Raw genomic sequence first — 26,510 nt, forward strand, 5'->3', positions numbered from 1 at the left:
GCTGGCACATTTTTCGACCAGCTTGTCTTATTCACCGCTCCAGTCTAGTGCGTGTGTGGTTATAAAGGAAGCGGGGAGCCTCGTCCATCGCAGAGCAATCCATCAGCTCGAGGTAATGGCAGTCCTATAGAAATGATAGTCTTTGAAAGATAGCTCGAGGGGAAAATTTCCAAACTTTACTAATATAAATTTAATTTTCTAAAATGTAACTTTCAAACTGGTCAAAAGAACTTGGCCGAAATTCGGGAATAGAGAGTGTGATAACCTCTTGAGTTCCCTATCAACTTGACTTTGAGGTGACTATGACTTTATAAACGTTTTTTATCTGTAACTTTTGCAACTTACATTTCTCCTTCTGGTCACCTCAGTAGTATAGGCTTAGACTCTGTAACTTTGGTCCAGAAGCCGAAATAGGGTTTTAATTTTATAATTGCAAATTTTTAAGGAGTGCAAGTATCCGCCTCCATATTATGTTGATTTAGGGCTAGTAACTTTAACCTGTTGTTTTCCACAAAGGCCCGGTAGCATGGGTTTTTAATACCCCTGTAAAATTAAATTTCATTTTTTTTATTTTGTTAAGAGGTTAGACTGTTGAGTGTCTAAGACAGTGCATACTGTTGGAATTTGTCAAATGTAGGATGAGCCTTTGATAGGCCTGGAAATAGACTCCTTAGTGTGAAATTTATAGAGCATAGATGCTCTTTCTATTCATGTAAAGGTGTTGGTGTAAATATTGAATGGTGCCTTTGAAAGGCGGTGACGTCGTGATGTTTGGGGGGTAGTCTCCTAGATAATTTTGTGGAGCAAAAGGTGCTCTTGAAACATTGGATATTTTGAATACTCTGTTTTCTTGTGAAGTAAAAGAAATTGGGAGGTTCGTCTCCTTGACTGTTCTTGAAGGGAACCGCAGCGCTCATGGAAAGTGTATATTTAGGGAACTTTAGGTTCAAGGTTATTAAGTGTTATTCGATATTCTAAAATTGTTACATTGTCTTATCAAGGTAGTTAGAGTAATTTGTAGGGATCACGCTCAGGTCTCCCTACCACGCTTGGCCGTCGATGACGTCATCGTGAACCCTCAGCGCCTTGTCTTCTTGCTTCGGTGTGAGGAAGGCTAATACACAGCTGTGAGCTATTCTGTTTTAGCCGCAAGTTAGAGATAAGAGAACTTCATTGATATTTTAACATCACCTTAGAAAAGGCATTCCACTTTACTATTACAGTAGAGCAGAGCTGTCCAACGTTCGTTTCTACGCGAACACTTCACATGATAACTAAGGGTTTGCGGGCGCCAGGTACGATTCCACTAATTCGACTACTCTGTTATCAGTACTACAACGACTATATAATAATAATAATAATAATAATAATAATAATAATAATAATAATAATAATAATAATATTTTTTGCTACTTGCTTTGTGTCGCACCGACACAGATAGGTCTTATGGCGACGATGAGACAGGAAAAGGATAGGAGTGGGAAAGAATCGGCCGTGGCCTTAATTAAGGTACAGCCCCAGCATTTGCCTGCTGTGAAAATGGGAAACCACGGAAAACCATTTTCAGGGCTGCCGACAGTGGAGTTCGAACCTACTATCTCCCGAATACTGGATACTAGCCACACGTAAGCGACTGCAGCTATCGAGCTCGGTCCCAATAATAATAATAATAATAATAATAATAATAATAATAATAATAAATCTAGAATTAAAAATTATATGAAAATATATTTACTCACATAATTAAGAAATCTGGCACTGCATGCTCGCTGCAAGTTGAGGAAAGTCTGGTGTGTAACTGGAACAGGCTGCTCTTAACGCGTCATCCAGGTGTGAGTCTGTCAGGCAGGATCGGTATTTGTCTTTTATTATGTTCATAGTCGAAAACGCGACTTCACAAAGATAGGTTGAACCAAAACAAGATTGCATCTTCAGAGCAATACTGCGGGTAATGGGATATTTTTTACCGTCCACCAGAGTCCAGAAATTGCCACATGTTGCGTAGGAGGATTTCAAAGAAAGGTATGACTGAAGGCTTAAAATTTCCATTTCTAATTCTTCAGGATTATAATTTTCGAATATTTCACACACCCTCCCTCCAAGCTCACAAACGTCAACTGAAGCGAAGGGATTATTGACAAACATGATCACTGGTTCAAGCATTGAAAACTGGCTAAATCTGCTACCAAATTCGGACCCAAGAGTTTCAAGATATTTAGCAAGAGATGAAAAATCACGCTTGCCGCCATTTACTGTATCTGCCATAGATTTCAAATTTGGAAAATGTGAAAGGGAATTTCTATTTAAATGGACAATGCATACCTTAAGTTTCTTTTCAAATGCATTGACAATACTTATCATACCTGAAATATTATGATCTTTTCCTTGCAATTCGAGATTTAACTCATTTAATTCTGATGTGTTCTCTGTCAAGAATGCTAATTCGATTAGCCAAGATGTATCTCATCCAACAGGCAGCAAAACCGTTCGAGTGTTTCCCCCTACTAAGCCACCTTACGTCTGCATGAAGAATGACGTCACCATACTCCGAATCTGACATACTTAAAATATTTCTGAACAATCGATGAGGAGTAGATGACGATCTTATATAATTCACGACATGAGTTACAATTTTCATGACATAATCGAACTTTAAAACCTTTGCTCATAAAGCTTCTTGGTGAATAATACAATGATAAGAAAGAAATTTTGGAAATTATTCATCCTTAGCGCAAAGAGAAAGAAATCCATTATTTCTACCAGTCATAGACGGTGCCCCATCTGTTGTTATAGCGACAAGCTTGACAGTGGTAAGTTGTTCTCTTTATTGAATTTAACGAAAGAATTAAATATGTCTTCTCCCCTAGTACGTCCATGAAGTGGCAATAGCTTGACAAATTCTTCCTTTACTGTAAAATCATTAAAAACCATTCTAGCAAACACACACAACTCAGCAGTGTCAGACATATCAGCATTTTCATCAAACTGGAGTGAAAAATGTTCACACGATTTCAAATCCTCAATGCCTAGCAACAGTTTGGTGAGACAACTGAAGTCCTTTGATTGAAGATATCAATTCAGATTTATCTTTGTGAGATTCGAACAGAGATTCAGCGGCATTTAGCATAGCTTCTTTCACTACTTCCCCATCACTGAAAGCTTTTTTCCTTTTAGCTAGGACCTCAGGTTACGCGTTTGCTGAACTGGCTTCTTAAACGCACATTGTTGCAATGCTAATTTAGATTTTAGGTCTTTCACTTTGTGTTTTCATAGTTCAGAATTAACAGGAAATTCACTGTCAAATTTTTTGTGATTAGTCAAAAAATGTCGCAGTACGTTAGTTATTTTAGGAACAGGCACGCTAGCATTACACAATAAACACACAGACTTTCCTTTGTTTTCAATAAAGCAATACTGGTCCTCCCATTCACTGTTAAAGTTGTAATTTCTTTGCCTTTTAGCCATGTTAAGAAGAGTTATGTTTAATGAAATATAACTGATTATAAACTGAATAATTTAAAGTTTAAATAGTAATAAAAAAAGCACATGAAACATGTTGAATGTACAACTAATCACAACACAAGGCACTCAAAACGTATTCCATAAGCCCTACATAAGCTCACAAGTAATACTGGATGTTCGCCTGAAAGCTAGGAACTGGGAACATTCCAATTGCAAGACTTTCATAAATCGTTTGTTCATTGTTTACGGCACAGGTTTGTTGGGATTAAAGTTACTTTGTGGGCAAATTGGGTGTCCCATTGCCGTCCTGGTGAAACTCTCTCATGTTAGGTAGTTTATGGCATTGCAATCAAGTGAATCATAAGGAAGCGGTTCTGTTTGGCAGAATAAATATGCGGCTATATTTGGCTCCATGAGTAGAGAGGGCCTTATAGCTGGCGCTAACCCCCCCCCCCGCCCCCACAGTGAGAGGTTTGTGGAGGATTTCCCTTTTTCGCAACTACTTACATGTCGAATAGCTCTCTTTCTGAACCTTTCTTCTATCTCTTCACTAATTGCAGACACGAGTCAGTTAGGCCTAGATGACATTTATGGCTTACTAAAAGCTCTTTGTTTATTTGGAGCTACGGATATAACAAATTTCCTGACTTTGAGGATGGTATTTTTAAGAGAAAAGTAAGAATATTCATTGAAATGCAAAAGTATTGTTTTGAAATATTAAGTAAAATTTAATTTGGAAATTAATTGCGAAGGGCGCCATAAAAGGGTACCTCGGGCGGCATGGCGCCCGCGGGCTCCGCGTTGGACAGGGCTGCAGTAGAGTAATAATAGGAGATCAAGTACAGTGTGAATCAAGCAGCGTTTCTGAAGTATTTCGATCTGTATAAAAGGTTGTAACTATGCTAAGACTGTGATCGCAGTGGAATGGCCATGTATGTTCATGGTACCTATGTTAACAATAACAAGGGGGTTCTAATTGTTACAGACTCGAACATTAAAGCTTGATGACTGCAAGAAATATGTCTGTTGTTACAAGCAATATTGGGAAACTATATACACTGTCAACAACACAAACAACAAATGTTAGGAAACTGTCCACAACACAAACAGTACAGTAAAGTTCTCCTCCAAGTGCCAGGAACTGACAAATTCCACGTTAACATTAGATAGCCTATATAAATTAATGAGCCTGTATATTACATATTCTTAGCACTGGTTTCATATACAACATAATAAATTGCCTTTCATAAAAAAGTAACCGGTATGTTATACACAAAGAATAATGCTGACATTAACAAAAAAGAAAATCCAACACATCATAAATTTCGGGAAATTTCTTCTTCAGGATATCCATAAGGTTTGTGATGATGTTAAAACACTCTTTCAGCTCTTTCCCGTGGTAAAATTTGAACTCTCTTTCCATCTGCACTAGTGTGGGGTACCATCTCTCTGTAGGCTGGATCAAACTGTCTCTAGACGTTTTTGAAACCTAATTTCTACCACTTATATGTTGACCTGTTTCTTATATCGAGGTTCTTCTTTACCCTAAAAGCTATAAAACCAGTGAAGTCTTCAAGCAGCTCATCACGATCCTTGGTTTCGCGACTGTCCTTGAGTTGTTTTACTAGCTCTTCAAGGGCTTTAACGAACCCTTGCTCATCCTACAGTAAAGAATAGGATGTTGTGCGCTGAACGCTGACCTTTAAACAAATATATTTATTCGTGGCGTCGACCGTTGTAGATCTGTTGCCACTACTTTTGCCTTATGATAGGAACCTGCGGGTAAGTGTAATTGCGGAAGTGTAGAGTGTTGAATGTGAGGAAAGGAAGGTTAAGGACGACACAAACACCCAGTCCCCAGGGAAGGGATATTAATAATTTACAATTAAAAACTCCTGACCCGGCCGGGAATCGAACCCGGGGCCGCCGCCTGACAGGCGGACGTGTTGCCCCCCGATATCCGAGTTTTTATTGAGTTCATCAGTAGCATGTAACATATTTGGGCGTAATGTTTCATAATCTTCCGGAGAACAGGTGGAATTTCTTATCGCCTCGGAAGCATTGAGGCTAAGAAGCAATGATTTCACCCTTTGCGTCACAGCTGTCGGAAGAGGATAGTCTTAAAATCTTCCAAACCCTCGAAGCTGAGAAAGATAGCTTTCGATAATGACTTGATTACTTCTGTCACCATTTATTTAGGCCAGTGGCTTTAGGGAATACATGAAAGTGTATTGTTCGTTCCTTCGCGTGCCTGCTATGTTTTGTGCAGCCTGCACTCACATGACAAACCATACTGAAAAGTATACACTATTACTGATTTTTACGTTTTATCTCATAAAATAAACACACGCGGTTTCTTATACACTACAGATATGTTACTATAGGGTATTATTAGCACCTAGCTTCTGCGTGCACAGCGATTCTTATTCGAACTACCTCTACCTCATTCAGGGAAGATTCAACGCGAGGGTCCTGCGTGACGTCACAGCTCCGCTTTGCTACTGCGCACCTCTCTCCTGGTCCCTACCTTGTATTCTACGTACCTTACTATCTTATGAACTTTTGTACCTGAATGATACAGTTTGTCTTTGAAAAACCAAAAGATAACTGAGAAGAGAAATATAACACTAATTTGAAAGATTTTAATCTTTTGACTGTATTAGATAAACCCATTATTGCCCGCACATTCTTTCCCCTCTGTCCAGCACGGTATCCCCGTAATAATAATAATAATAATAATAATAATAATAATAATAATAATAATAATAATAATAGTAGTAGTAATAATAGTGATGATGTGTACTTGCTGCTTGTAGACTTCAAAACCAAATTCCATGTCAAAGGATTCCAGAATTTGACATATACCTTCCCCATTGTTTTCTAGAATGTCGTGGATTTCTATGTTTTAAGATAATCTGAGTGATAATATCTATTGATGACGTCGCCTTAGCGTCACAATCTGATCAAGATTAGAGACGATATAAAAGCAAGTCAGCCGCAGGTAGGCACTGTTAGTGGTGAACTGCGATAACGAAGATGGAGTGGTTGAGGCTGACTTTATTGTTAGGAGCACTGCTCTGCCTTGGCAACGGTAAGTGATTTCACTATACACAGTGTGCAAAAGATAAGAATCCAGATGACTGTATTTCCCGAAATACCTGATGTCTTAGAATACTATTTATACTGTTTGGAACAGTGGTTCTCAATTCTGCGCCCCCTTTGTATCCGAAAATTATTTCACGCCCCGCTAATGAATTATTGATTGACACAAGTTCTACTTTCCTGATCAGGTTAATATATCAACAGAATGTATAATAATTTTATTATTATTAATTATGAGTGCTTAATACACAATATTACATGTTTCAAAGTCATAATTATAATGCAATCACATTACAAAGAAAGTCATGAATAACACAAATAATATTATTAATATTTCGTGTGGCTATTTCTAGCCGAGTGCAGCCTCTGTAAGGCAGACCATCCGATGAGGGTGGGTGTCATCTGCTATGTGTAGGCAACTGCGTGTTATTGTGGTGGACTATACAGTAGTGTTATGTGTGGTGTGTGGTTTGTAGGGATGTTGGGGATGGCACAAACACCCAGCCCCCGAGCCACTGGAACTAACCAATGAAGGATAAAATCCCTATTCCAGCCGGGAATCGAACCCGGGACCTTCTGAACCGAAGGCCAGTACGCTGACCATTCAGTCAACGAGTCGGACAACACTAATAATACAAAAAGAGATTGAAAAATATTGCAGGACACACATTACGGAGGATTCTACACTCACTGCAATTAACATTTCAAACTACATCATTTGATTTGAATTTGTAAGAACAGAATTAATGATTAATGTGAGGGCTGGCACTGTTTTTCTTCCAAAGTCTTTTAATGTTTGGTTCCAACTGTGATAGTGCACATCTCAGATCACTTTCAATGTCTAGCCGTGTTCGGTATTATCATTTGATGCAAGTCAGTGTAGGAAACCCAGATTCACATAGATAAGTTTATGGAAATTGCACCAACAAACCTGCGGCTTCCATAACAACTTGTGGGTATATTTAAAAATAGTTTAACCAAAATTGCTCAACAGATAAACGTAGAAACTCAGCTTTTGAATCGGAATCACATTTTAGGTCGATTTCCTGCTCCTGAAGGGAATCAGGAATCTAATTCACGGATTTCATGTGAACTGAAATTGCGAGCTATCTTAAGAAATGTCTGGAAGGTAGCATCCAACTTCGGTTTTCAAGGATGACAAATGTTCTGAAATCAAGCTCTTCAATTCACCTTTCAGTTTTAATGAAAGCTTTTGTGTGTCATCAAGAATCTCGTTAAGTAATTAAACTTTCCTCTTCGTCTACGATTTGGCGGTGATGAAGTAGATTCTTTCCGTTGTCACAAGTTTTTACTGTTTAGCAAATTCGCGTGTGTGTTTCATTGCTCACCACGCCTTCCCCGGGTTGATAATCGTAGGTTTAGAAGATCAAATGTCCAAGAATAATAGATTAAGGAAAACCATGATACTATCTCTTGGATAAGTGTCTTCAAGATACGGAATGTCTTCGAGAGGTGGAACACAAAGGCTCACTATTCGAAACCTCGCTGTTGAGTTGAATAGCGTGGTTTACTCTATACTCGGCTCCCAGGAATTGACCTGGTGCTATTTCCTGGTGTAGGGGGCATGTATCCATCCAAATGCGGTGGTCTTCTTTCTAAATTAGTCGACTTCGTGAAGCAGAATGAACCCCAGGTCCTTCCGGATGAACCGAACATACACTGGCTCGGCTAGACAGCCTCAATAATAATAGTGAAAGTTAATGTAGGGCTATTTCATACAATGCCTTTTGATAAATTCTAGCGTGTGACGTTTCAATGTTATCAGGAATATAAATATATGTCGTATGGCTTTCAGTGCCGGGATATCCCACAGCGGGTTCGGCTCGCCAGGTGCAGGTCTTTCTATTTGACGCCTGTAGGCCACCTGCGCGTCGTGATGAGGATGAAATGATGATGAAGACAACACATACACCCAGCCATCGGGCCATTGGAATTAACCAATTAAGGTTAAAATCCTCGACCCGGCCGGGAATCGAACTCGGGACCCTCTGAACCGAAGGCCAGTACCCTGACCGTTCAGCAAACGAGTCGGACTTATCAGGCATAATTTCTATTAAAAGGAAAGAAATAGTCAGTTCGTAATAAACGTTCTAAGATCCTGTCTGATACTGTGTATACAACGTTGGATTATTCTAATAATAATGTTATTGCTTTTTCGCTCCACTAACTACTTTTGATGGTTTTCGGAGACGCCGAGGTACCGGAATGTTGTCCCGCAGGAGTTCCTTTACATGCCAGTTTGTCTACCGACACGAGGCTGACATATTTAAGCATCGGCAAATATCAACGGACTGAGCCAGGATCGAACCTGCAATGTTGGGGTCAGAAGGCCAGTGCCTCAACCGTCTGAACCACTCAGTCCGGCGTGGATTATTCTTTTACCCAAGATGTGAACCTTCAAATAGGATTGAAGAAGCAGTCACCTATCTCCAGGCCAGTCCTCTCGAGATATTCATTTCTTGCTATCCGGATTGAAATCCCATGTCTCTCCTTGTCTAACGCATAGTAAGAAAATGAAGGTGTAACAAGGCTAATGTCGTGCGCTGCTCGCAGTTGTGATAAATGTTATTCTCGGCATACTGTAGGAACGAAGTGAGATCTCGGACTAAACTATCCTAATATAGGTCAGTCTGCAGGCCTATTCTGTTGTACGGGAGTGAAGGCTGGTTGGACTCAGGATATCTTATTCACAGGCATGATAGCGAGATTGATTGTTGGCAACAGCACGTGGTAACAATGGCAGGAGTGGGAAGCCAAATACTAAGTTGAGAATGAACTCAGTGGATGATACTTTGCGCATAAACTGGCATCGAGGGGGCGAGAGAAATAATGTGAAACTGATGGAAGAGGTGGGTTAACTAAGGGAAAATGTAACCGACCGTGGAGAGTAAGGAAAAGAGGGGGAAACCAATACGATGATTTTTAATTGTTTAAAGACAAGAGGTGAAGAAATAAACGAGGCCTCTGTGCCAGTTCCAATTTTAGGATTGTAGAAGCACATACTGTAGTTAACTCACTGAATGCTCAAAGCATAACAGCCTACTATGAAGATGTACAGTATGTATGTATGAATGTATGCATGTATTTCTATAAACTTGTGATCGAAAAGGGTATATCACTCGCGAATTAAAAAGTGGTGCTTGAGGTCTACCGAACGGAGTGGAAAACCCATCTAGGCAAGGCAGTATGTAATTCGAAACCTATTTTTATCAGATGTCGAACCGCTTTATATTACACCTACCACATTATTTATGAAGTCGATGATGGTCCTCGCTTTTAATATTTATTAGAATGTGCCTTCTCCGGAGATGGTATTATACCTAGGAGAAAAATGGACTCAGCCATCCATGGTAGAAGAAGTAGTGGGAGACGAAAGTGACGATAGTTTGCAACAATATTTAATGATTTAAAGGTTAAAAAGTGTGGAACTGAACAAGGTCACAGAGCTATCCGAAAATAAAGAATTGTGGAGACGCGTAATTAATTCATAGATGCTTCCAGACTGAACGCTGGTAATCTATAAATTACTCGTTCCAGAAACATATTTTTTATGTCTACTACATTATCAATCAATCAATCAATCAATCAATCAATCAATCAATCAATCAATCAATCAATCAATCAATCAATCAATCAATCAATCAATCAATCAATCAATCAATCAATCAATCAATCAATCAATCAATCAATCACCGCTGATCTGTACTTAGGGCAGTCACTCAGGTGGCAGATTCCCAGTCAGTTGTTTACCTAGACTTCTCTTAAATAATTTCAGAGAATTTTGAAATTTATCGAACACCTCCCTTGGTAAATTATTCCAGTCCCTAACTCCTCTTCTTATAAACGAACATTTGGCCCTACTTTTCGTCTTGAATTCCAAATTCATCTTCATATTGTGATCTTTCCTACTTGGTAAAAACACCACTCGAATATATATCATCTCTCCACTGACAGCTCGGAACATACCTCTTAGTCGAGCAGCTCGTCTCCTTCCTCGCAAGTGTTCCCAGCCCAAAGCTTACAACATTTTCGTAATGCTACTCTTTTATCGGAAATCACGCAGAACAAATCGAGCTACTTTTCCATGGATAATTTCCAGTTCTCGAATCAAGTACTCCTGGTGAGGGTCCCATAGCTGGGGTCTTACCAGAAACGTATATTCCCTCTCCTTTACATCTTTACTACAACCTCTAAATACCTTCATAACAATATGAAGAGATCTGTAACTTTTCGTTACAATCGCGTTTATCTGTTTACCCCAATGAAGTTCTTTCCTTACATTAACACTTATGTACTTACTATCATCTTCGTGAGGAACTTCACCTCATCAGCGCAGTAATTAAAACTGACAGGATATTTTCCTCTTTGTGAAACACACAATCTGAATTTTCATCCCGTTTACATCGTACCATTCTCTGTTCTCCATCTCCCCCAACATTTTCTAGGTCTTGTTGCAGTCGTGCGTTTCAAAAACGAAGTGAAAGAGAAGGTCGTGTTTCCACAAATTTAAAAGAACAGCTTCATTCATTACTTTGGTAGCATTCCCTTAGAAATATGTCTGCCTAGAGTGAGGTATTTCGTTTGTTATTTAGTGCTAGACTGTACAGTGCGCCAGGCTTCTGTCCGAGAAAGCAACAGCAGCCTTCCGGGGTCTCGGAGCGGCCTTCTATGGCAAAAGTTAAAAAGGTCTTTAAAGGCTGGAGGATCTTGGGAAGGTTAATGAACAGTGCAGTGTACGTGCACTTAGAATATAACGTACATTATTGAAGAGAGTGTTTTTAGGAGAAACACCTTTTTTTTTGTGATGGCGAGTTTACGGAAAATGTGAAACAATAATTTCGTGCGCTTTATCTTAATGTCAGGTGTCCAAATCACGATACGGTACTCCAACGGGATTGGGTACGTGAAATTTCTCGCGACCAGTTTAGTCTACGTCGTACGAGAAGTAACAAGTCTACGATTTTAACCGACGAAAAATCAAGTATATAATGTGTCAGAGTCGTACAAAATCGACGTGCATGTTAGCGCAAGAGTCCAAAATTTGCAGGTGGACACAAAGAGGCTCTAAATAAAGAACTTACTGTACGCCTATAAAATAACCGTGATTCAAGAATTAAAACAAAATGATCACACGAAATGATTGTGTTGTGATTGGGCTCCATAAGTTAATAAATCGACAAGGACTTAAAGTTTAAAATTAATCTTCCTTTGCGAACGAGGCGTGGTTTCAATTAAGCTATGCAACCTTTCAAACTTACCTCATAATACAGTACGAGAAATATAGAGTCTCGTTAATCCGAACCTCGTTAATCCGAAAGTCCGGTTAATCCGAACTAAAATATTCAATTTTTAAAAAATTATTATTGAAATGAAAGAAATTATAGAATGAAGATTTACTTGCATTTTATTAGTCATATTTTACTAGAATAACTTAATGTTATGTAAGGAGACAAGTTGTAACATAGTTTTAGTCGATTTCTCCTGTACGGGACTCGTTGGCTGAACGGTCAGCGTACTGGCCTTCGGTTCAGAGGGTCCCGGGTTCGATTCCCGGCCGGGTCGGGGATTTTAACCTTAATTGATTTATTCCTACGGCACGGGGGCTGGGTGTATGTGTTGTCTTCATCATCATTTCATCCTCATCACGACGCGCAGGTCGCCTACGGGAGTCAAATAGAAAGACCTGCATCTGGCGAGCCGAACCCGTTCTGGGATATCCTCTACGGGTTCTTAACTACCCTACTGTAATTTTTACAGTGTTTGATTAATGTAGCTGCTAAAGAATGGACATTTAAAATTACAGTATGTACTATTTTTTTTTTTGCTATTTGTTTTACGTCGCACCGACACAGATATGTCTTATGGCAACGATGGGATAGGAAAGGCCTAGGAATGGGAAGGAAGCGGCCGTGGCCTTAATTAAGGTACAGCCCCAACATTTGCCTGGTGTGAAAATGGGAAACCACGGAAAACCATCTTCAGGGCCGCCGACAGTGGGGTTCGAACCCACAATCTCCCGATTACTGGATACTGGCCGCACTTAAGCGACTGCAGCTATCGAGTTCGGTGTACTATATTTTAGAAACTATTTTCGTCACACGGTTGAGGCGCTGGCCTTCTGACCCCAACCTGGTAGGTTCGATCCTGGCTCAGTCCGGTGGTATTTGAAGGTGCTGAAATACGTCAGCCTCGTGTAATAGATTTACTGGCACGTAAAAGAAATCCTGCGGGAGAAAATCCCGGCACCTAGGCGTCTCGGGAAACCATAAAAGTAGTTAGCGGGGCGGAAAACAATAACATTATCATTAGAAAAATTTCTCCGGTTAATCCGAAAATTTCGTAATCCGAACAGACTCCGGTCCCAATTAGTTCGGATTAACAAGAGACTACTGTACCATTCATTCTTCTTCTTTTCCTACCGCTTTTCCCACACCTGTGGGGTCGCGGGTGCGATCTGTGTCGCACATGTGGATTTGGCCCTGTTTTACGGCCGGATGCCCTTCCTGACGCCAACCCTATATGGAGGGATGTAATCACTATTGCGTTTTTCTGTGGTGGTTGGTAGTGGAATGTGTTGTGTGAATATGAAGAGGAGAGTGTTGGGACGGACACAAACACCCAGTCCCCGAACCAGAAGAATTAATCAGAAGCGATTAAAATCCCCGACCCGGCCGGGAATCGAACCCGGGACCCTCTGAACCGAAGGTCAGTACGCTGACCATTCAGCCAACGAGTCGGACGCTACTGTACCATTCATTGCCATCCTAAAATTCACGAGCCGAAAATAAAGTTTGGAAAGATCGAGATCAAGCCCCTCAAGTGACTCTGGAGAGCTAGCCAAAGTGGCTTTTGGGCTCACGTTGGTGGATCCGATTTCGGTTGAGTCCAGTAGTATTTGAAAGTACTCAAAAAGTACTCATTTCGGTAGATTTACCGGCACTTAAGAGAACTTCTGTGGGAGAAAATTCCTGCACCTTGGCGTCTCCGAAAACCGTAAGAATAGTTAGTGAGATCATTATCATTATTTATTGACCTTGTTTTCCAAGCTACCACATGCTGATCTGTAAGGGAACTACTATTAGTAAAAAGGGGAATTGCCCTTCCTGGAAATATCTAAGATGCCTTTAAATATTCTTCAGTTGTTTAAGTTATATGGTTACAAATATTACTGAGTATTCTCCGTAAATGCCTTTGCTGGCAGGACCTAGTGTTTACAGTGCACTATGTCTTCTGGTATGGGCTAGAGCAATATTGTTACTTTCATTGATCTGTCTCAGCTTTATCCTTGGCTTTGACAAAATGAAAGTGACTGAGGTGGTGGTGGTGGTGGTGATTATTGTTTTAAGAGGAAGTACAACTAGGCAACCATCCTCTATATAACACTAATCAGAGTGAAATAATGGAAGGGGTCCGACACTTCGAGAAATGAAGATATCGGCCAAAGGAAGACAAGGGCCACGAAGGGCATGAAAATGAAAGACTCCCTAGCCCTCGCAAACCTAATAGCGTCGGGGTCGGAAAAGAACAAGAGTTGACCAAGGGAGGTCGGATAGGATAGATAAAAGTGAGGAGCCTGGCGCAAGTAAGTGGAAGCAATGCCAGGACTCAGCTGAGGGCCCCGTGGTCGCCAACCCACGCTCCAAACTTCAGAGCCCATGGGGTCCCTTTTAGTCGCCTCTTACGACAGGCAGGGGATACCGTGGGTGTTATTCTACCAACCCCACCCACAGGGGGAGAAGTGACTGAGGTATGAGTGATGCTAGTAATGCCATTCCTTATGCAGCCAGTCCCTGCTGTGAATGGTGCGAAAATGTTGCTCATAGGGTCAGTTAGTGCATGCACTTCAGTGGACTTGGCAGACTGATATGTAATAGCAACTTCTGGCTCGGTGAGGAAAGCAACGGGAAACTAACTCACTCTTCATTTCCGTAGTACGCCTCTTCAGTGATGCCTAGGCCAACTATGACAGCTGATGGCGGAGCTGTTGAGGATCCAACCAGCCTTCGGGCTGAGGACTAAACATACACATACATTCTCCGTAAACACTTCACGAGCGTTTGTATTGCATAACAAGAGCCGCCGTCCTGCAAGAACTTTTTGCTAGTGGCTTTACGTCGCACCGACACAGATAGGTCTTATGGTGACGATGGGATAGGAAAGGCCTATAAGTTGGAAGGAAGCGACCATGACCTTAGTTAGGATACAACCCAGCATTTGCCTGGTGGCGAAGTGGGAAACCATGGAAAACCATCTTCAGCTGTAACGAAGCGTATTTTAAAATATGATTAAAATTTTGAATTCGGGCTAATTTCCGTCTCGTCAAAAGTGAAAATCTTACACATGACACACGACATTCTATCAGGAAAGATAAATTTAACGGAACGGAGTTAGGCCAGCTGTCGTAGGATTTCAAACATTCTTGCGTAACTGGCGATCGATTATGTGGCAGTGTCAGATAAGCCACTTGGTTGCTTGGAGATTTGATAGGACTTATTGTTCCCGGTGTGGATTCGTGATAAAATATTGTCCTCCAGTTTTCAGGATCACTGGTTCTCACCTGGTGACAAATACGAGGTGTAATAGTCACTAAATACCGGGCAAGTTGGCCGTGCGGTCAGGGGCGCGCGGCTGTGAGCTTGCATCCGGGAGATAGTGGGTTCGAATCCCGCTGTCGGCAGCCCTTAGGATGGTTTTCCGTGGTTTCCCATTTTCACACCAGGCAAATGGGCTGTACCTTAATTAAGGCCACGGCCGCTTCCTTCCAACTCCTAGGCCTTTCCTATCGCATCGTCGCCATAAGACCTATCTGTGTCGGTGCGACGTAATACCACTAGAAAAAAAAGAGGGCGTGGGCTATTGTAGTCACGTCCTAGTTCGTGAACCATGGGCAACGGCTGAGTGGCCTAGTAAGTGGTCCTAAGAGTCGGCATAACAGTTGCTATGGAATGGGAGTGGGTATATCTGACATATTCTGAGTCATGGCCCTCCTTGTGCGCAGGCGGCCAGGACTATACAATCCATCGGTGGTCCATAACCCGCTAGAGGAGAGATCCTCACTTGGACTATGTGTAAGTAGGGTAGCATCCTGTTTCATTAATTTACCAAGCTCAGAACATTTTAAGCAAGCCTCGGAGCTTAATAGAGTTCCTGTTCCTTTGAAAGCTAGTAGAACTGCCGTTGGCAAGGAGGAAAGTCAGAAACTGGGATGAGTTCTATTTGCATAAAAAGCATTTATGTATGGAAACAGAGAAACAAAATAACAGTATAAAAGTACTGATTGGAATGTTTCATTGCTCTTTTGACGTAGCCCAAATAAATAAATAAATAAATAAATAAATAAATAAATAAATAAATAAATAAATAAATAAATAAATAAATAAATAAATAAATAAATAAATAAATAAATAAATAAAATAAATAAATAAATAAATAAATAAATAAATAAATAAATAAAAAGAGAAAGGACCGTGTCCGTACATATACTTATTTCTGCTCACGCAGTCCTTCACATAACGAGGTGAGGCGTAGTCAGCGTAACGAATCTCCTCGGCCATTATTCTTTTAGAGCGCAATCTCTCCTTCAGAGAGCTCCAAAGAGGTACGAAACCTCGTACAGTTTGAGACCACTGAGCTGTCCACTCTGTAAGACTATGAAAGGCTTCGAATCCAGGACCCCGAACAATACGAACTGTGGCAAGTGCTTTCATGTTCTTTAGCTATCCAGCCTGCAACGTAATTCGAACTTTCGACCTCCATTTCAGTGTCAGTTTCATCGGCAAACTTTGGAGCAGTATCATAATGAGGAGCATCATCATCATCATCATCATCATCATCATCATCATCATCATCATCATCATCATCATCATCATCTGTTTACCCTCCAGGTTCGGTTTTTCCCTCGGACTTAGCGAGGGATCCCACCTCTACCGCCTCAAGGGCAGTGTCCTGGAGCTTCAGACTCTTGGTCGGGGATACAACTGGGGAGAATGACCAGTACCTCGCCCAGGCGGCCTCACCTCCTATGCTGAGCAGGGGCCTTGTGGAGGGATGGGAAGATTGGAAGGGACAGGCAAGGAAGAGGGAAGGAAGCGGCCGTGGCCTTATGTCAGGTACCATCCCGGCATTCGCCTGGAGGAGAAGTGGGAAACCACGGAAAACCACTTCCAGGATGGCTGAGGTGGGAATCGAACCCACCTCTATTCAGTTGACCTCCCGAGGCTGAGTGGACCCCTTTCCAGCCCTCATACCACTTTTCAAATTTCGTGGCAGAGCCGGGAATCGAACCCGGGCCTCCGGGGGTGGCAGCTAATCACGCTAACCACTACACCACAGAGGCGGACTAATGAGGAGCAACCAATCAAAACATTTATGTGCCTTCTTTAAAATAGCTTTCAACATTATAATCTTCTAACTCACGACACGTTAATGCGCACTTCCATAGCATTTGTGATTGGATATAATCGTCAGTAGTTTCAGTTTTCATGCTCTTGTCTTTCTCTATTTTACCGGCTTTATTTCCCAAAGTAATCATCCAAAGACGAAAGAAAGCGTTCAGTCGGATAGGGTGATCGTATAATCCTCCTCGAGAACCCATCTGGGAAAAACAATTCTCGAGTGAACCTTTGTTCATTCGGTGGGTACTTCATTCTCAGAATTCTGAGATCAAATATTTCAAGGAGAAGGTAGTCAGAAGGATAGCTCTCTGGAACACTTGCTTATTTTTTTCTCCTTGCAGACCATACTGTTAATAAGGCTACATATTGCATTTCAAATTTCATCTCGTTGTTTTAACTGAAGACCATACGCATTTTCGCAAGGGACTTAATAAATCGCAGAACTTAAGGAATTTATAAGATCGCATCAATTATTGACAGTATCAGTTAATTCACTCGTGCTTTCAGCAATAGTTACAACATCTCATAATTTGAAATGACGTAATGCTGTACCTACACCGTGTGACATTAATTCTTCAGCTATTTTTACGTTCAACCTCCCAGTGTGAGAATTTTAGAATTTCCTTTACGTCGCACCAACACATATAGGTCGTATGGCGACGATAGAATAGGAAAGGGCTAGGAAGGAAGCGGCCGTGGCCTTAATTAAGGTACAGACCCAGCATTTGCCTGGTGTGAAAATGGGAAACCACGGAAAACCATCTTCAGGGCTGCCAACAGTAAGCGACACGCTCCTCATAAAAACCTGCACCAAATTATAGAAAAATAATTACAACAACAATAAAAATTGATACCAGTATATCATATTTTAATTAGAAACTGATACTTTGTTAATGTGTAGTGCAGATGAAATCGTGTTATGGACAAATTTTGCTGAACATAGAACTGTTGACACATATTTATTAGACAACAATGTGTAATGCCAATAAGGAGTTGGTGTAGTATAGCAACCAGTAAATAGAGAGATGATCTACCTAGTCAATACTATGTGTTAAAATCTTATTTACATTTCACATTTACATTGAATCTATTACATGTTTCGAGAATATGTTCATTCTCTTCTTCAGCTAATTAGGTTAAAATTCGTGTGCTCAACCTTTTATTCACATAGACATCATCCTATTGTGTTTATATTGAGATGACAAGATGGAGTTTAATTCCATGCTACTATTCATGAATGTTTAATATGTTATATTGTACTTGTAACAGTGTCCGCCTCGTTGGCTGAATGATTAGCAAACTGGCATTCGGTTCAGAGGGTCCCGGGTTCGATTCCCGGCATGGTCGGGGAATTTAATCGTTTCTCATTAATTATTCTGGCTCGAGGACTGGGTTTTTGTGTCCGTCGCAACACTCTCCTCTTCATATTCATACAACACACTACACTCCCAACCACCACAGAAATACGCAAGAGTGATTACATCCCTCCATATAGGGTTGGCGTCAGAAAGGGCATCCGGCCGTAAAACAGGGCCAAATCCACATGTGCCGCGACCCCACATGTGTGGGAAAAGTGGTAGGAAAAGATGAAGATAGTACTTGTAAGAGTGTTAACTTTCTTAGCGGGGGGCCCGTATTTCATTAGGTCTTATTGTAATACATGAACTTTAACCTGATTAGCTGAAGAACAGAATGAACACATTGTAGAAACATGTCATCATCATCATCATCTGTTTACCCTCCAGGTTCGGTTTTTCCCTCGGACTTAGCGAGGGATCCCACCTCTACCGCCTCAAGGGCAGTGTCCTGGAGCTTCAGACTCTTGGTCGGGGGATACAACTGGGGAGTATGACCAGTACCTCGCCAAGGCGGCCTCACCTGCTATGCTGAACAGGGGCCTTGTGGAGGGATGGGAAGATTGGAAGGGATAGGCAAGGAAGAGGGAAGGAAGCGGCCGTGGCCTTAAGTTAGGAACCATCCCGGCATTCGCCTGGAGGAGAAGTGGGAAACCACGGAAAACCACTTCGAGGATGGCTGAGGTGGGAATCGAACCCACTTCTACTCAATTGACCTCCCGAGGCTGAGTGGACCCCGTTCCAGCCCTCGTACCACTTTTCAAATTTCGTGGCAGAGCCGGGAATCGAACCCGGGCCTCCGAGGGTGGCAGCTAATCACGCTAACCACTACACCACAGAGGCGGACGTAGAAACATGTACTAGATATAATATAAATGTGAAATGTAAATACATTTTTAACATGTAGTATTGACTAGGCAGATCATCCATCTCTCTATTTACTGTGATTAAGTCAATACGTACCCAATACTGGCCATTATGGTCAATATTATTAATAGTAGAAGCAACCAGTCAACTTAGTTTCGATCGAGCTCTCTCTGAGGGAAGATAATAATAGACTAAGTTTATCAGTTCTGTAGTTTGATATTTTTCAAACTTCATTTGTTCAGTTTTTATCTCATTTTGTACTCACATTTCTGTAATCAAATAAATTGTTATAACCGAGATATCGGTATCGGTTAGAGAGTACAGTTCCTTAGTTAAAGAAAAATGAAACCAATTAAAGTTAAGTACGAACATCTAAGTAGTTCATGGTTGGTAGCTTAGTGGTTAAACTACGGAGCCTCTCAAATAAGACCTATAACATATTATGTTTTAATAAACGATAATGAATAATGCCTTTATTTATATAACTTCACAGTATATTGCATTACTTCAACCGGCTGTACCTCAGAGCTAAACCAACGTAAGTCACATTTTAGTCATTTTCTGAAACTTAAAACAATATATCATTTTATTTATATGAAAAAAATTAACAATTTTAAGTGTATATTATATTAATACATGAGTTAAGTGATCAAAATTACATAAAATATATCTAGATCAATGATGAACATTCATTGCCTAAGTCACAATGCAGCAGAAATGCTTTACAACTGACGTGTTTCCTCTCTCTCCTCTAAAATGACTAAAATGTGACTTACGTCGGTTTAGCTCTCAGGTACAGAATGTACAGATCTGCCGACAGTGGGGTTATTTTCCCCCTTTTTTTTGTTTGTTAATTGATTAACATCGCACCGACACAGATAGGTCTTACGGCGACGATGGGATAGGAAAGGCCTAGAAATGGGAAGGAATCGGCCACGGCCTTAATTAAGGTACAGCCCCAGCATTTGCCTGGTGTGAAAATGGGAAACCACGGAAAGCCATTTTCAGGGCTTCCGACAGTGAGATTCGAACCCACTATGTCCCGATTACTGGATATTGACCGCACTTAAGCGACTGCAGCTATCGAGCTCGATGTCAGTGGGGTTCGAACCCACCATCTCCCGAATGCAAGGTGACAGCTACGTGAGCCAAACATTATTATTATATTTTATTTTATTCTAGAGGGGAGGGAAAATGTCGACAGAAGAGATTTTTTGCTGTATTACGACTTGCGTAATAAATGTTTTTCATCGTTCTTGATATATTTTGTGTCATTTTGATCACTGAACACATTCACTAATATAATTTGCACTTAAGATGGTTAATTATTATTGTATTGCCATAAAAATGAAATGACAGTGAACTTACGTTTAAATGGCTCTAAATTCCATAAAATGACTAAAATGTGGCTTACGTTGGTTTAGCTCTCAGGTATAGAGTTTTTCGTACGTTTTTACGTTTCATTAGGGGGCCCGAATGTTCATTTCGGCAGGTGGGTCCATATTGCAATCGTTATGCCCCTGCACACACACACACACACACACACACACACACACACACACACACACACACACACACACACACACACACACACACACACACACACACACACACACACACACACACACACACACACACACAAGACAACACGTCTCCTTTGGTCCTAGACCTACTTGAATATTTGATACATGTCATTGAAAATGCTATGTCATGACGTGTCTGAAAGTGTACACCAATTGATGTGGTCCATACAGAAAGAAATATTAAATAATGATGAAAAAATATAAAGATGGTGGTGATGGTCATTCTTTAGGAGGAAGTGCAACTAGGCAACCATCCTTTCTTAACACGAATCTAAAAGAAGACAGGAACACGTCCAACATTTCAAAGAATGAAGGTATCGGCAAAAGGAAGGAAACGACCGTGAAGGGCATAAAATGCAAATAGTTCCCAGGCTTCGCGCTCGAGCAACCAAGGGTAGTCAGATAGAAAGGATGGATGATAGTGAGGGCACTGCACAAGTATTGGAGTCATTTCCAGACTGGGCTCGTTGCCCTGTAGGTCTATGCTTCCACGGCTTTCCTTTCATTCGTAGATATGGTCGATATATTCTACCACCCCCACTCACAGCTATACTGTAAATAATGTTGAAAATTGTTGTTTATTTCTACTTCCTCTTAAAACAGTCATCACCACCACCACAACCGTAAATAACGTTTTACAATTATTGTCCAGTTATAAATTAAGGGCCATAAGTACACAGCATTAGAAGATGCAGAACAAGTATTTTATGCTATTTAAGGTTTCAAAATATTTTGGTAGGTAAACAACATTGCGTGCTATGTAACTCTTGTTTCTGTGTGCTACAATATGACAAGACCGATTCTTAGATACGAGGATATCTAATTGCCCCGAGTTTGGAAAACACTGAGCTTTAAAAGAGACTATACTGAAATGTTTCCTCCTCTCAAGGACTGGGAAACTCAGGTGTAAGAAACATTCCTCCAGAAAAAAAAAACTACTTCTGTCAGTTCATCGGCTGTACAGTTTGAAAGACTAATTCCTCGTACGTTTCCAGTAATGATCCCCGCACTTCAAAACTGCCTGCTGGATTGCATGAACACTAAGGAGTCGCAAACAAATTAAAAAATACATACATACATGCACGCAGGGTGCCCCAGGAATTGCCAATATTCAGGAATATGACAGAAACGATAATTTGGAGGAAGAAACTTCATATGGACATATGTCCAATTCTGAATTCTTTCCAAGATAGAACACATTTAATGTTTTTTTTTCTGGGCTAGTGGCGCCCATATACGTCTCTCATCCTCCCAACCTCACTGACGTTTTGAAATGGATACAAGTTTCCAGCATATAACGTTCACCATACAGGTGTTCGCGGGACACTGATACGTACAGAAAGTCGCCGTGTGTTCGTAGTAGGACTACGCTGCACCATTTCAACAATGTGTTGCTGTTCCTGCATAGGTTGTTGAACTACACGTTCAGAAGAAAGATGGGAGCATAGAAGAATACCTGTTTCACGCAATGTGCTGAAAGTTCTGCTAAGCACTCTACGATCAGGAATTCGACGTGTCCGGAAAGCGCCGACTGTATTCCTCGACAGCAGCAGGAGCACTACCATCGCAGAAGCCGCACATCATATCTGCATGTTCTTCATTAGTGTGGGTGTGTGATATTTTAGCCAACGCGTGTACGAACACAGTTAACCGATGCTTCTCACTGGTACACTCTCAATCCCTCGCACAATAACACCATGGACAACTGTGCGTTCAACGGGCTAGTATAATGGCAGAATGATATCACGAGAAGGAGACTGAAAGCAACGAGGTAGGTTGTGCTGGAATTAAACGTCAAAAAGGTTGGACACACGTGCGCACCACTAGCCAAGAAACAAATATACATTAATTGTGTTCATTCACGGAAACCATTCGGAATAGCGCATTTGCCAATATGACGTTCTTTTCTTCCTGTCTTATCCCTGAATACTGAACATACCTCCTGGGACAACATGTATATACGTCTTTATTATAGATGCTATGTCTTTCAGAGTTCGCTCCATAAACTCTGCAAGCCTCTATGAAGTAATAAATCGCCTCGACAATCCTCTATTTGCAGCTCGCTCTGTGACACCTTTTAGTTCCTAACATCTCATGTTTAAATAATTAAAAATCAAGTCGCCTTGGACTCATTCTACTTCTCTTACATTCCATGGTAGAATACATTATTCTCTTAGATAACCTATTCTTCAGCATTTACTTCAGATGACCCGTTAGCGGGAGCCGGTCTATGTATACAGCTTCATCCATTGATTTCATTTCGTCAGCCATCTAGTTCATTTCTAACTTCGTCTGTACTTTCCTATTCCGAGTACCCTCCTTCTACTTTTCAAATATGTTCGTACCATCAATCATTCCTGCCACTTTTGTTCTGTAACATCGATCTTATAATATATCTTGAGTCTATCCAACTTTTACTGTCGTACAACAAAGTCGATCTTAAATAGACCAACATAAAGATTGTTTTATCCAAGATGTGATTTTTGCGTACAGAATACTATTGATTATAACTGCCAGCTCACTGCATTAGTTTCACTGCATCTTGATTCAATTTCACTTAGCAAACACCACCTGGGAGAATATACATAGTAAATACTTCAAACGGTCCACTTGTTCCAGTACTGTATTCCTTATCGGACACTCAGTCTCCTTACGCTTCTTCCCTTTTAAAATATGTGACATTAATAGGAGAGGATTCGATCACTTCTTCTTCACTTTTTATTTCTGCTGGGGCGCATAATCGGAAAGACATTTCTATGTGCATGTCAACGTTTTTCTTATACGTAAAAGATTTCTCTAAGTTATGCGTGCTTACTATATATTAAATTCTATCTAAAGGTTGTAATGCACATAATTTTTAAAATTTGAACACAGTACTGGTTTAATTATAATATGCTTATTTTCAATTGCAGGAATGCCTGATGGAACATGGTTGAGGAATTTTGGCATCGATTTGGAGAATACTGCGGTCGAACTTCACGAACTCGACGATACGCCTGTGAAGGTTAATGAAACTACTTCACCACCCACAGAGTCCTCAAATCCAACTGAACCACCTACTTCACCACCCACACAGTCCTCAAATCCAACTGAACCACCTACTCCACCACCCACTCCACCACCCACACAGTCCTCAAATCCAACTGAACCACCTACTCCACCACCCACACAGTCCTCAAATCCAACTGAACCACCTACTCCACCACCCACACAGTCCTCAAATCCAACTGAACCACCTACTCCACCACCCACACAGTCCTCAAATCCAACTGAACTACCTACTCCACCACCCACACAGTCCTCAAATCCGACTGAACCACCTACTCCACCACCCACACAGTCCTCAAATCCAACTGAACCACCTACTCCACCACCCACACAGTCCTCAAATCCAACTGAACCACCTACTCCATCACCCACACAGTCCTCAAATCCAACTGAACCACCTACTCCACCACCCACACAGTCCTCAAATCCAACTGAACCACCTACTCCACCACCCACACAGTCCTCAAATCCAACTGAACCACCTACTCCATCACCCACACAGTCCTCAAATCCAACTGAACCACCTACTCCACCACCCACACAGTCCTCAAATCCGACTCACCCACCTACTCCACCACCCACAGAATCTTCAAATCCGACTGTACCACCTACTCCACCACCCACAGAGTCCTCAAATCCAACTGAACCACCTACTCCACCACCCACACAGTCCTCAAATCCGACTGAACCACCTACTCCACCACCCACACAGTCCTCAAATCCAACTGAACCACCTACTCCACCACCCACACAGTCCTCAAGTCCGACTGAACCACCTACTCCACCACCCACACAGTCCTCAAAACCGACTCAACCACCTACTCCACCACCCACACAGTCCTCAAATCCGACTGAACCACCTACTCCACCACCCACACAGTCCTCAAATCCAACTGAACCACCTACTCCACCACCCACACAGTCCTCAAGTCCGACTGAACCACCTACTCCACCACCCACACAGTCCTCAAAACCGACTCAACCACCTACTCCACCACCCACACAGTCCTCAAATCCGACTCAACCACCTACTCCACCACCCACACAGTCTTCAAATCCGACTCAACCACCTACTCCACCACCCACAGAATCTTCAAATCCGACTGTACCACCTACTTTACCACCCACAGAGTCCTCAAATCCGACTGAACCACCTACTCCACCACCCACAGAGGCCTCAGATCCGACTGAACCACCTACTCCACCACCCACAGAGGCCTCAGATCCGACTGAACAATCTACTCCATCACCCACGGAATCTTCAACTGAAAATGTACCTACCGGTTCTTCAAATACGACGACCTCAACTGCTAATGGAGCATCTACTTCGTCTTCAAGTGGACCTTCAACTGGATCTTCAACTGATCCGATAACACAATCCACTACATCTAAACCCAAAACCAATAACAGTTGTGGACAATTCAGTCATCTGGTTTACTTTCTGCTCGCCAATTGCGTCTTATATCATTTTATATGAAGTTCCTGATGAGGAACAATGAACCCGCATCAATGTCTGTCTATGTTGTTTACAATCATCAAACAGAGGTAAAGTACACCTCGAGTAACTGAAGTGCACTGTAATAATTACTGTACAAAGACAAGACAAGACAAGGTCAGTGTGGCATACGGACATGAAAAAGGCGATTGTGTGATAGAGAGCTGCAAAATGGACAACATAACCGGCGAGTGCTCGGTCGGTCGGGTAGTGACCGGCAAGGTGACAGATGCAGCCTAATATTCCAACTTATAGCAGTTACCCCTGATGTCTTGCGAGTTGCCTAGGATATCAGCAGGTACATATACATTCCTTCCATCTGCAACTAATGTGCACTCGGAGGAAATTCACGTTTCAACTTTCAAAGTAGGTTATGTATATAGTTATTCAGAAGCAGTACTGAAATACACCGTAATTTCATGAATTTTATACCAGAACTTACAGATTTACTCTAACCACCGTGAATATTCTTTAATCTGTCAAGTATGCAGTATACATTACGCATACTGCCTGTAGTACACAGCACTGCCGATTTGAGAATTCCTAACTGGTTAGTGGAGGACTCTATTGTGTAACTACCTGAATCTGTATTTCAAGGCGAAAAAAATGTTTAAAAGTAAACTTTCCAATTATCTGGTGTTCGAAAACACTTTGCTTTTCCTACTTTCGTGTTTCGATATCTGAGGGATATATTCTTTCCTGTTAGCAACACAAGTTCTTATCCTCATCCATATTCTTGTTCTCATGAATTTGTTATTTTTATTTATTGAAAGTATATGATTATGTGAGATTTTTAGTTACTAACATTTATAAAATAAAGATATTTATAATGATCATGGACAATTCTTTCTTTCATTCTACATTTTTTGTAAGTTATATCTTGGAACAATTTTGCTGTCAGTGCCGTGAACTTGGTGCATGTGAATTTCGATATTCTGTATGGATTGTGATCTGCAATTTCTGGCTGTAAGGAGTGGTAAAGAAACGGCCATGTTGGGTATCATCGCCGCATACTCCTGAAGCTGAAATATGATACCCTTGAGGACTTCATCCACTTCCCTTCTGAAATTCATTGCAGAAGGCTAAATATTATCCACTCTTCTGACTCGATTATCTTTTAAATTCCTTCCAGTGCTGCGAATCGAGTCCAGCCTAGCTCAAGTGGATGAGAAGCTACTACGCT

At 41.2% G+C, this 26,510-nt stretch overlaps 1 protein-coding gene across 1 annotated transcript; it reads left to right on the forward strand.

Moving 5' to 3' along the window:
* The first annotated feature begins 6,467 nt into the window (after window positions 1–6,467).
* On the forward strand, window positions 6,468–26,161 carry LOC136866703 (cell surface glycoprotein 1). Its single transcript, XM_067143816.2, has 2 exons — window positions 6,468–6,553; window positions 23,697–26,161. The coding sequence occupies exons 1-2, from the start codon at window positions 6,499–6,501 to the stop codon at window positions 25,307–25,309; spliced, it is 1,668 nt and encodes a 555-aa protein (XP_066999917.2). The 5' UTR covers window positions 6,468–6,498; the 3' UTR covers window positions 25,310–26,161.
* Window positions 26,162–26,510: the final 349 nt, after the last annotated feature.

This window comes from Anabrus simplex, chromosome 3 (genome assembly GCF_040414725.1).
Source record: "Anabrus simplex isolate iqAnaSimp1 chromosome 3, ASM4041472v1, whole genome shotgun sequence".
NCBI classification, from domain to species: Eukaryota; Metazoa; Arthropoda; class Insecta; order Orthoptera; family Tettigoniidae; genus Anabrus; species Anabrus simplex.

Excerpts from the sequence above, each read along its gene's own strand:
- LOC136866703 (XM_067143816.2), top strand. The coding sequence starts at position 6,499 with ATGGAGTGGTTGAGGCTGACTTTATTGTTAGGAGCACTGCTCTGCCTT. Across the intron at positions 6,554-23,696 it reads ACTGCTCTGCCTTGGCAACG|GAATGCCTGATGGAACATGG; the intron begins GTAAGTGATTTC and ends TTTCAATTGCAG.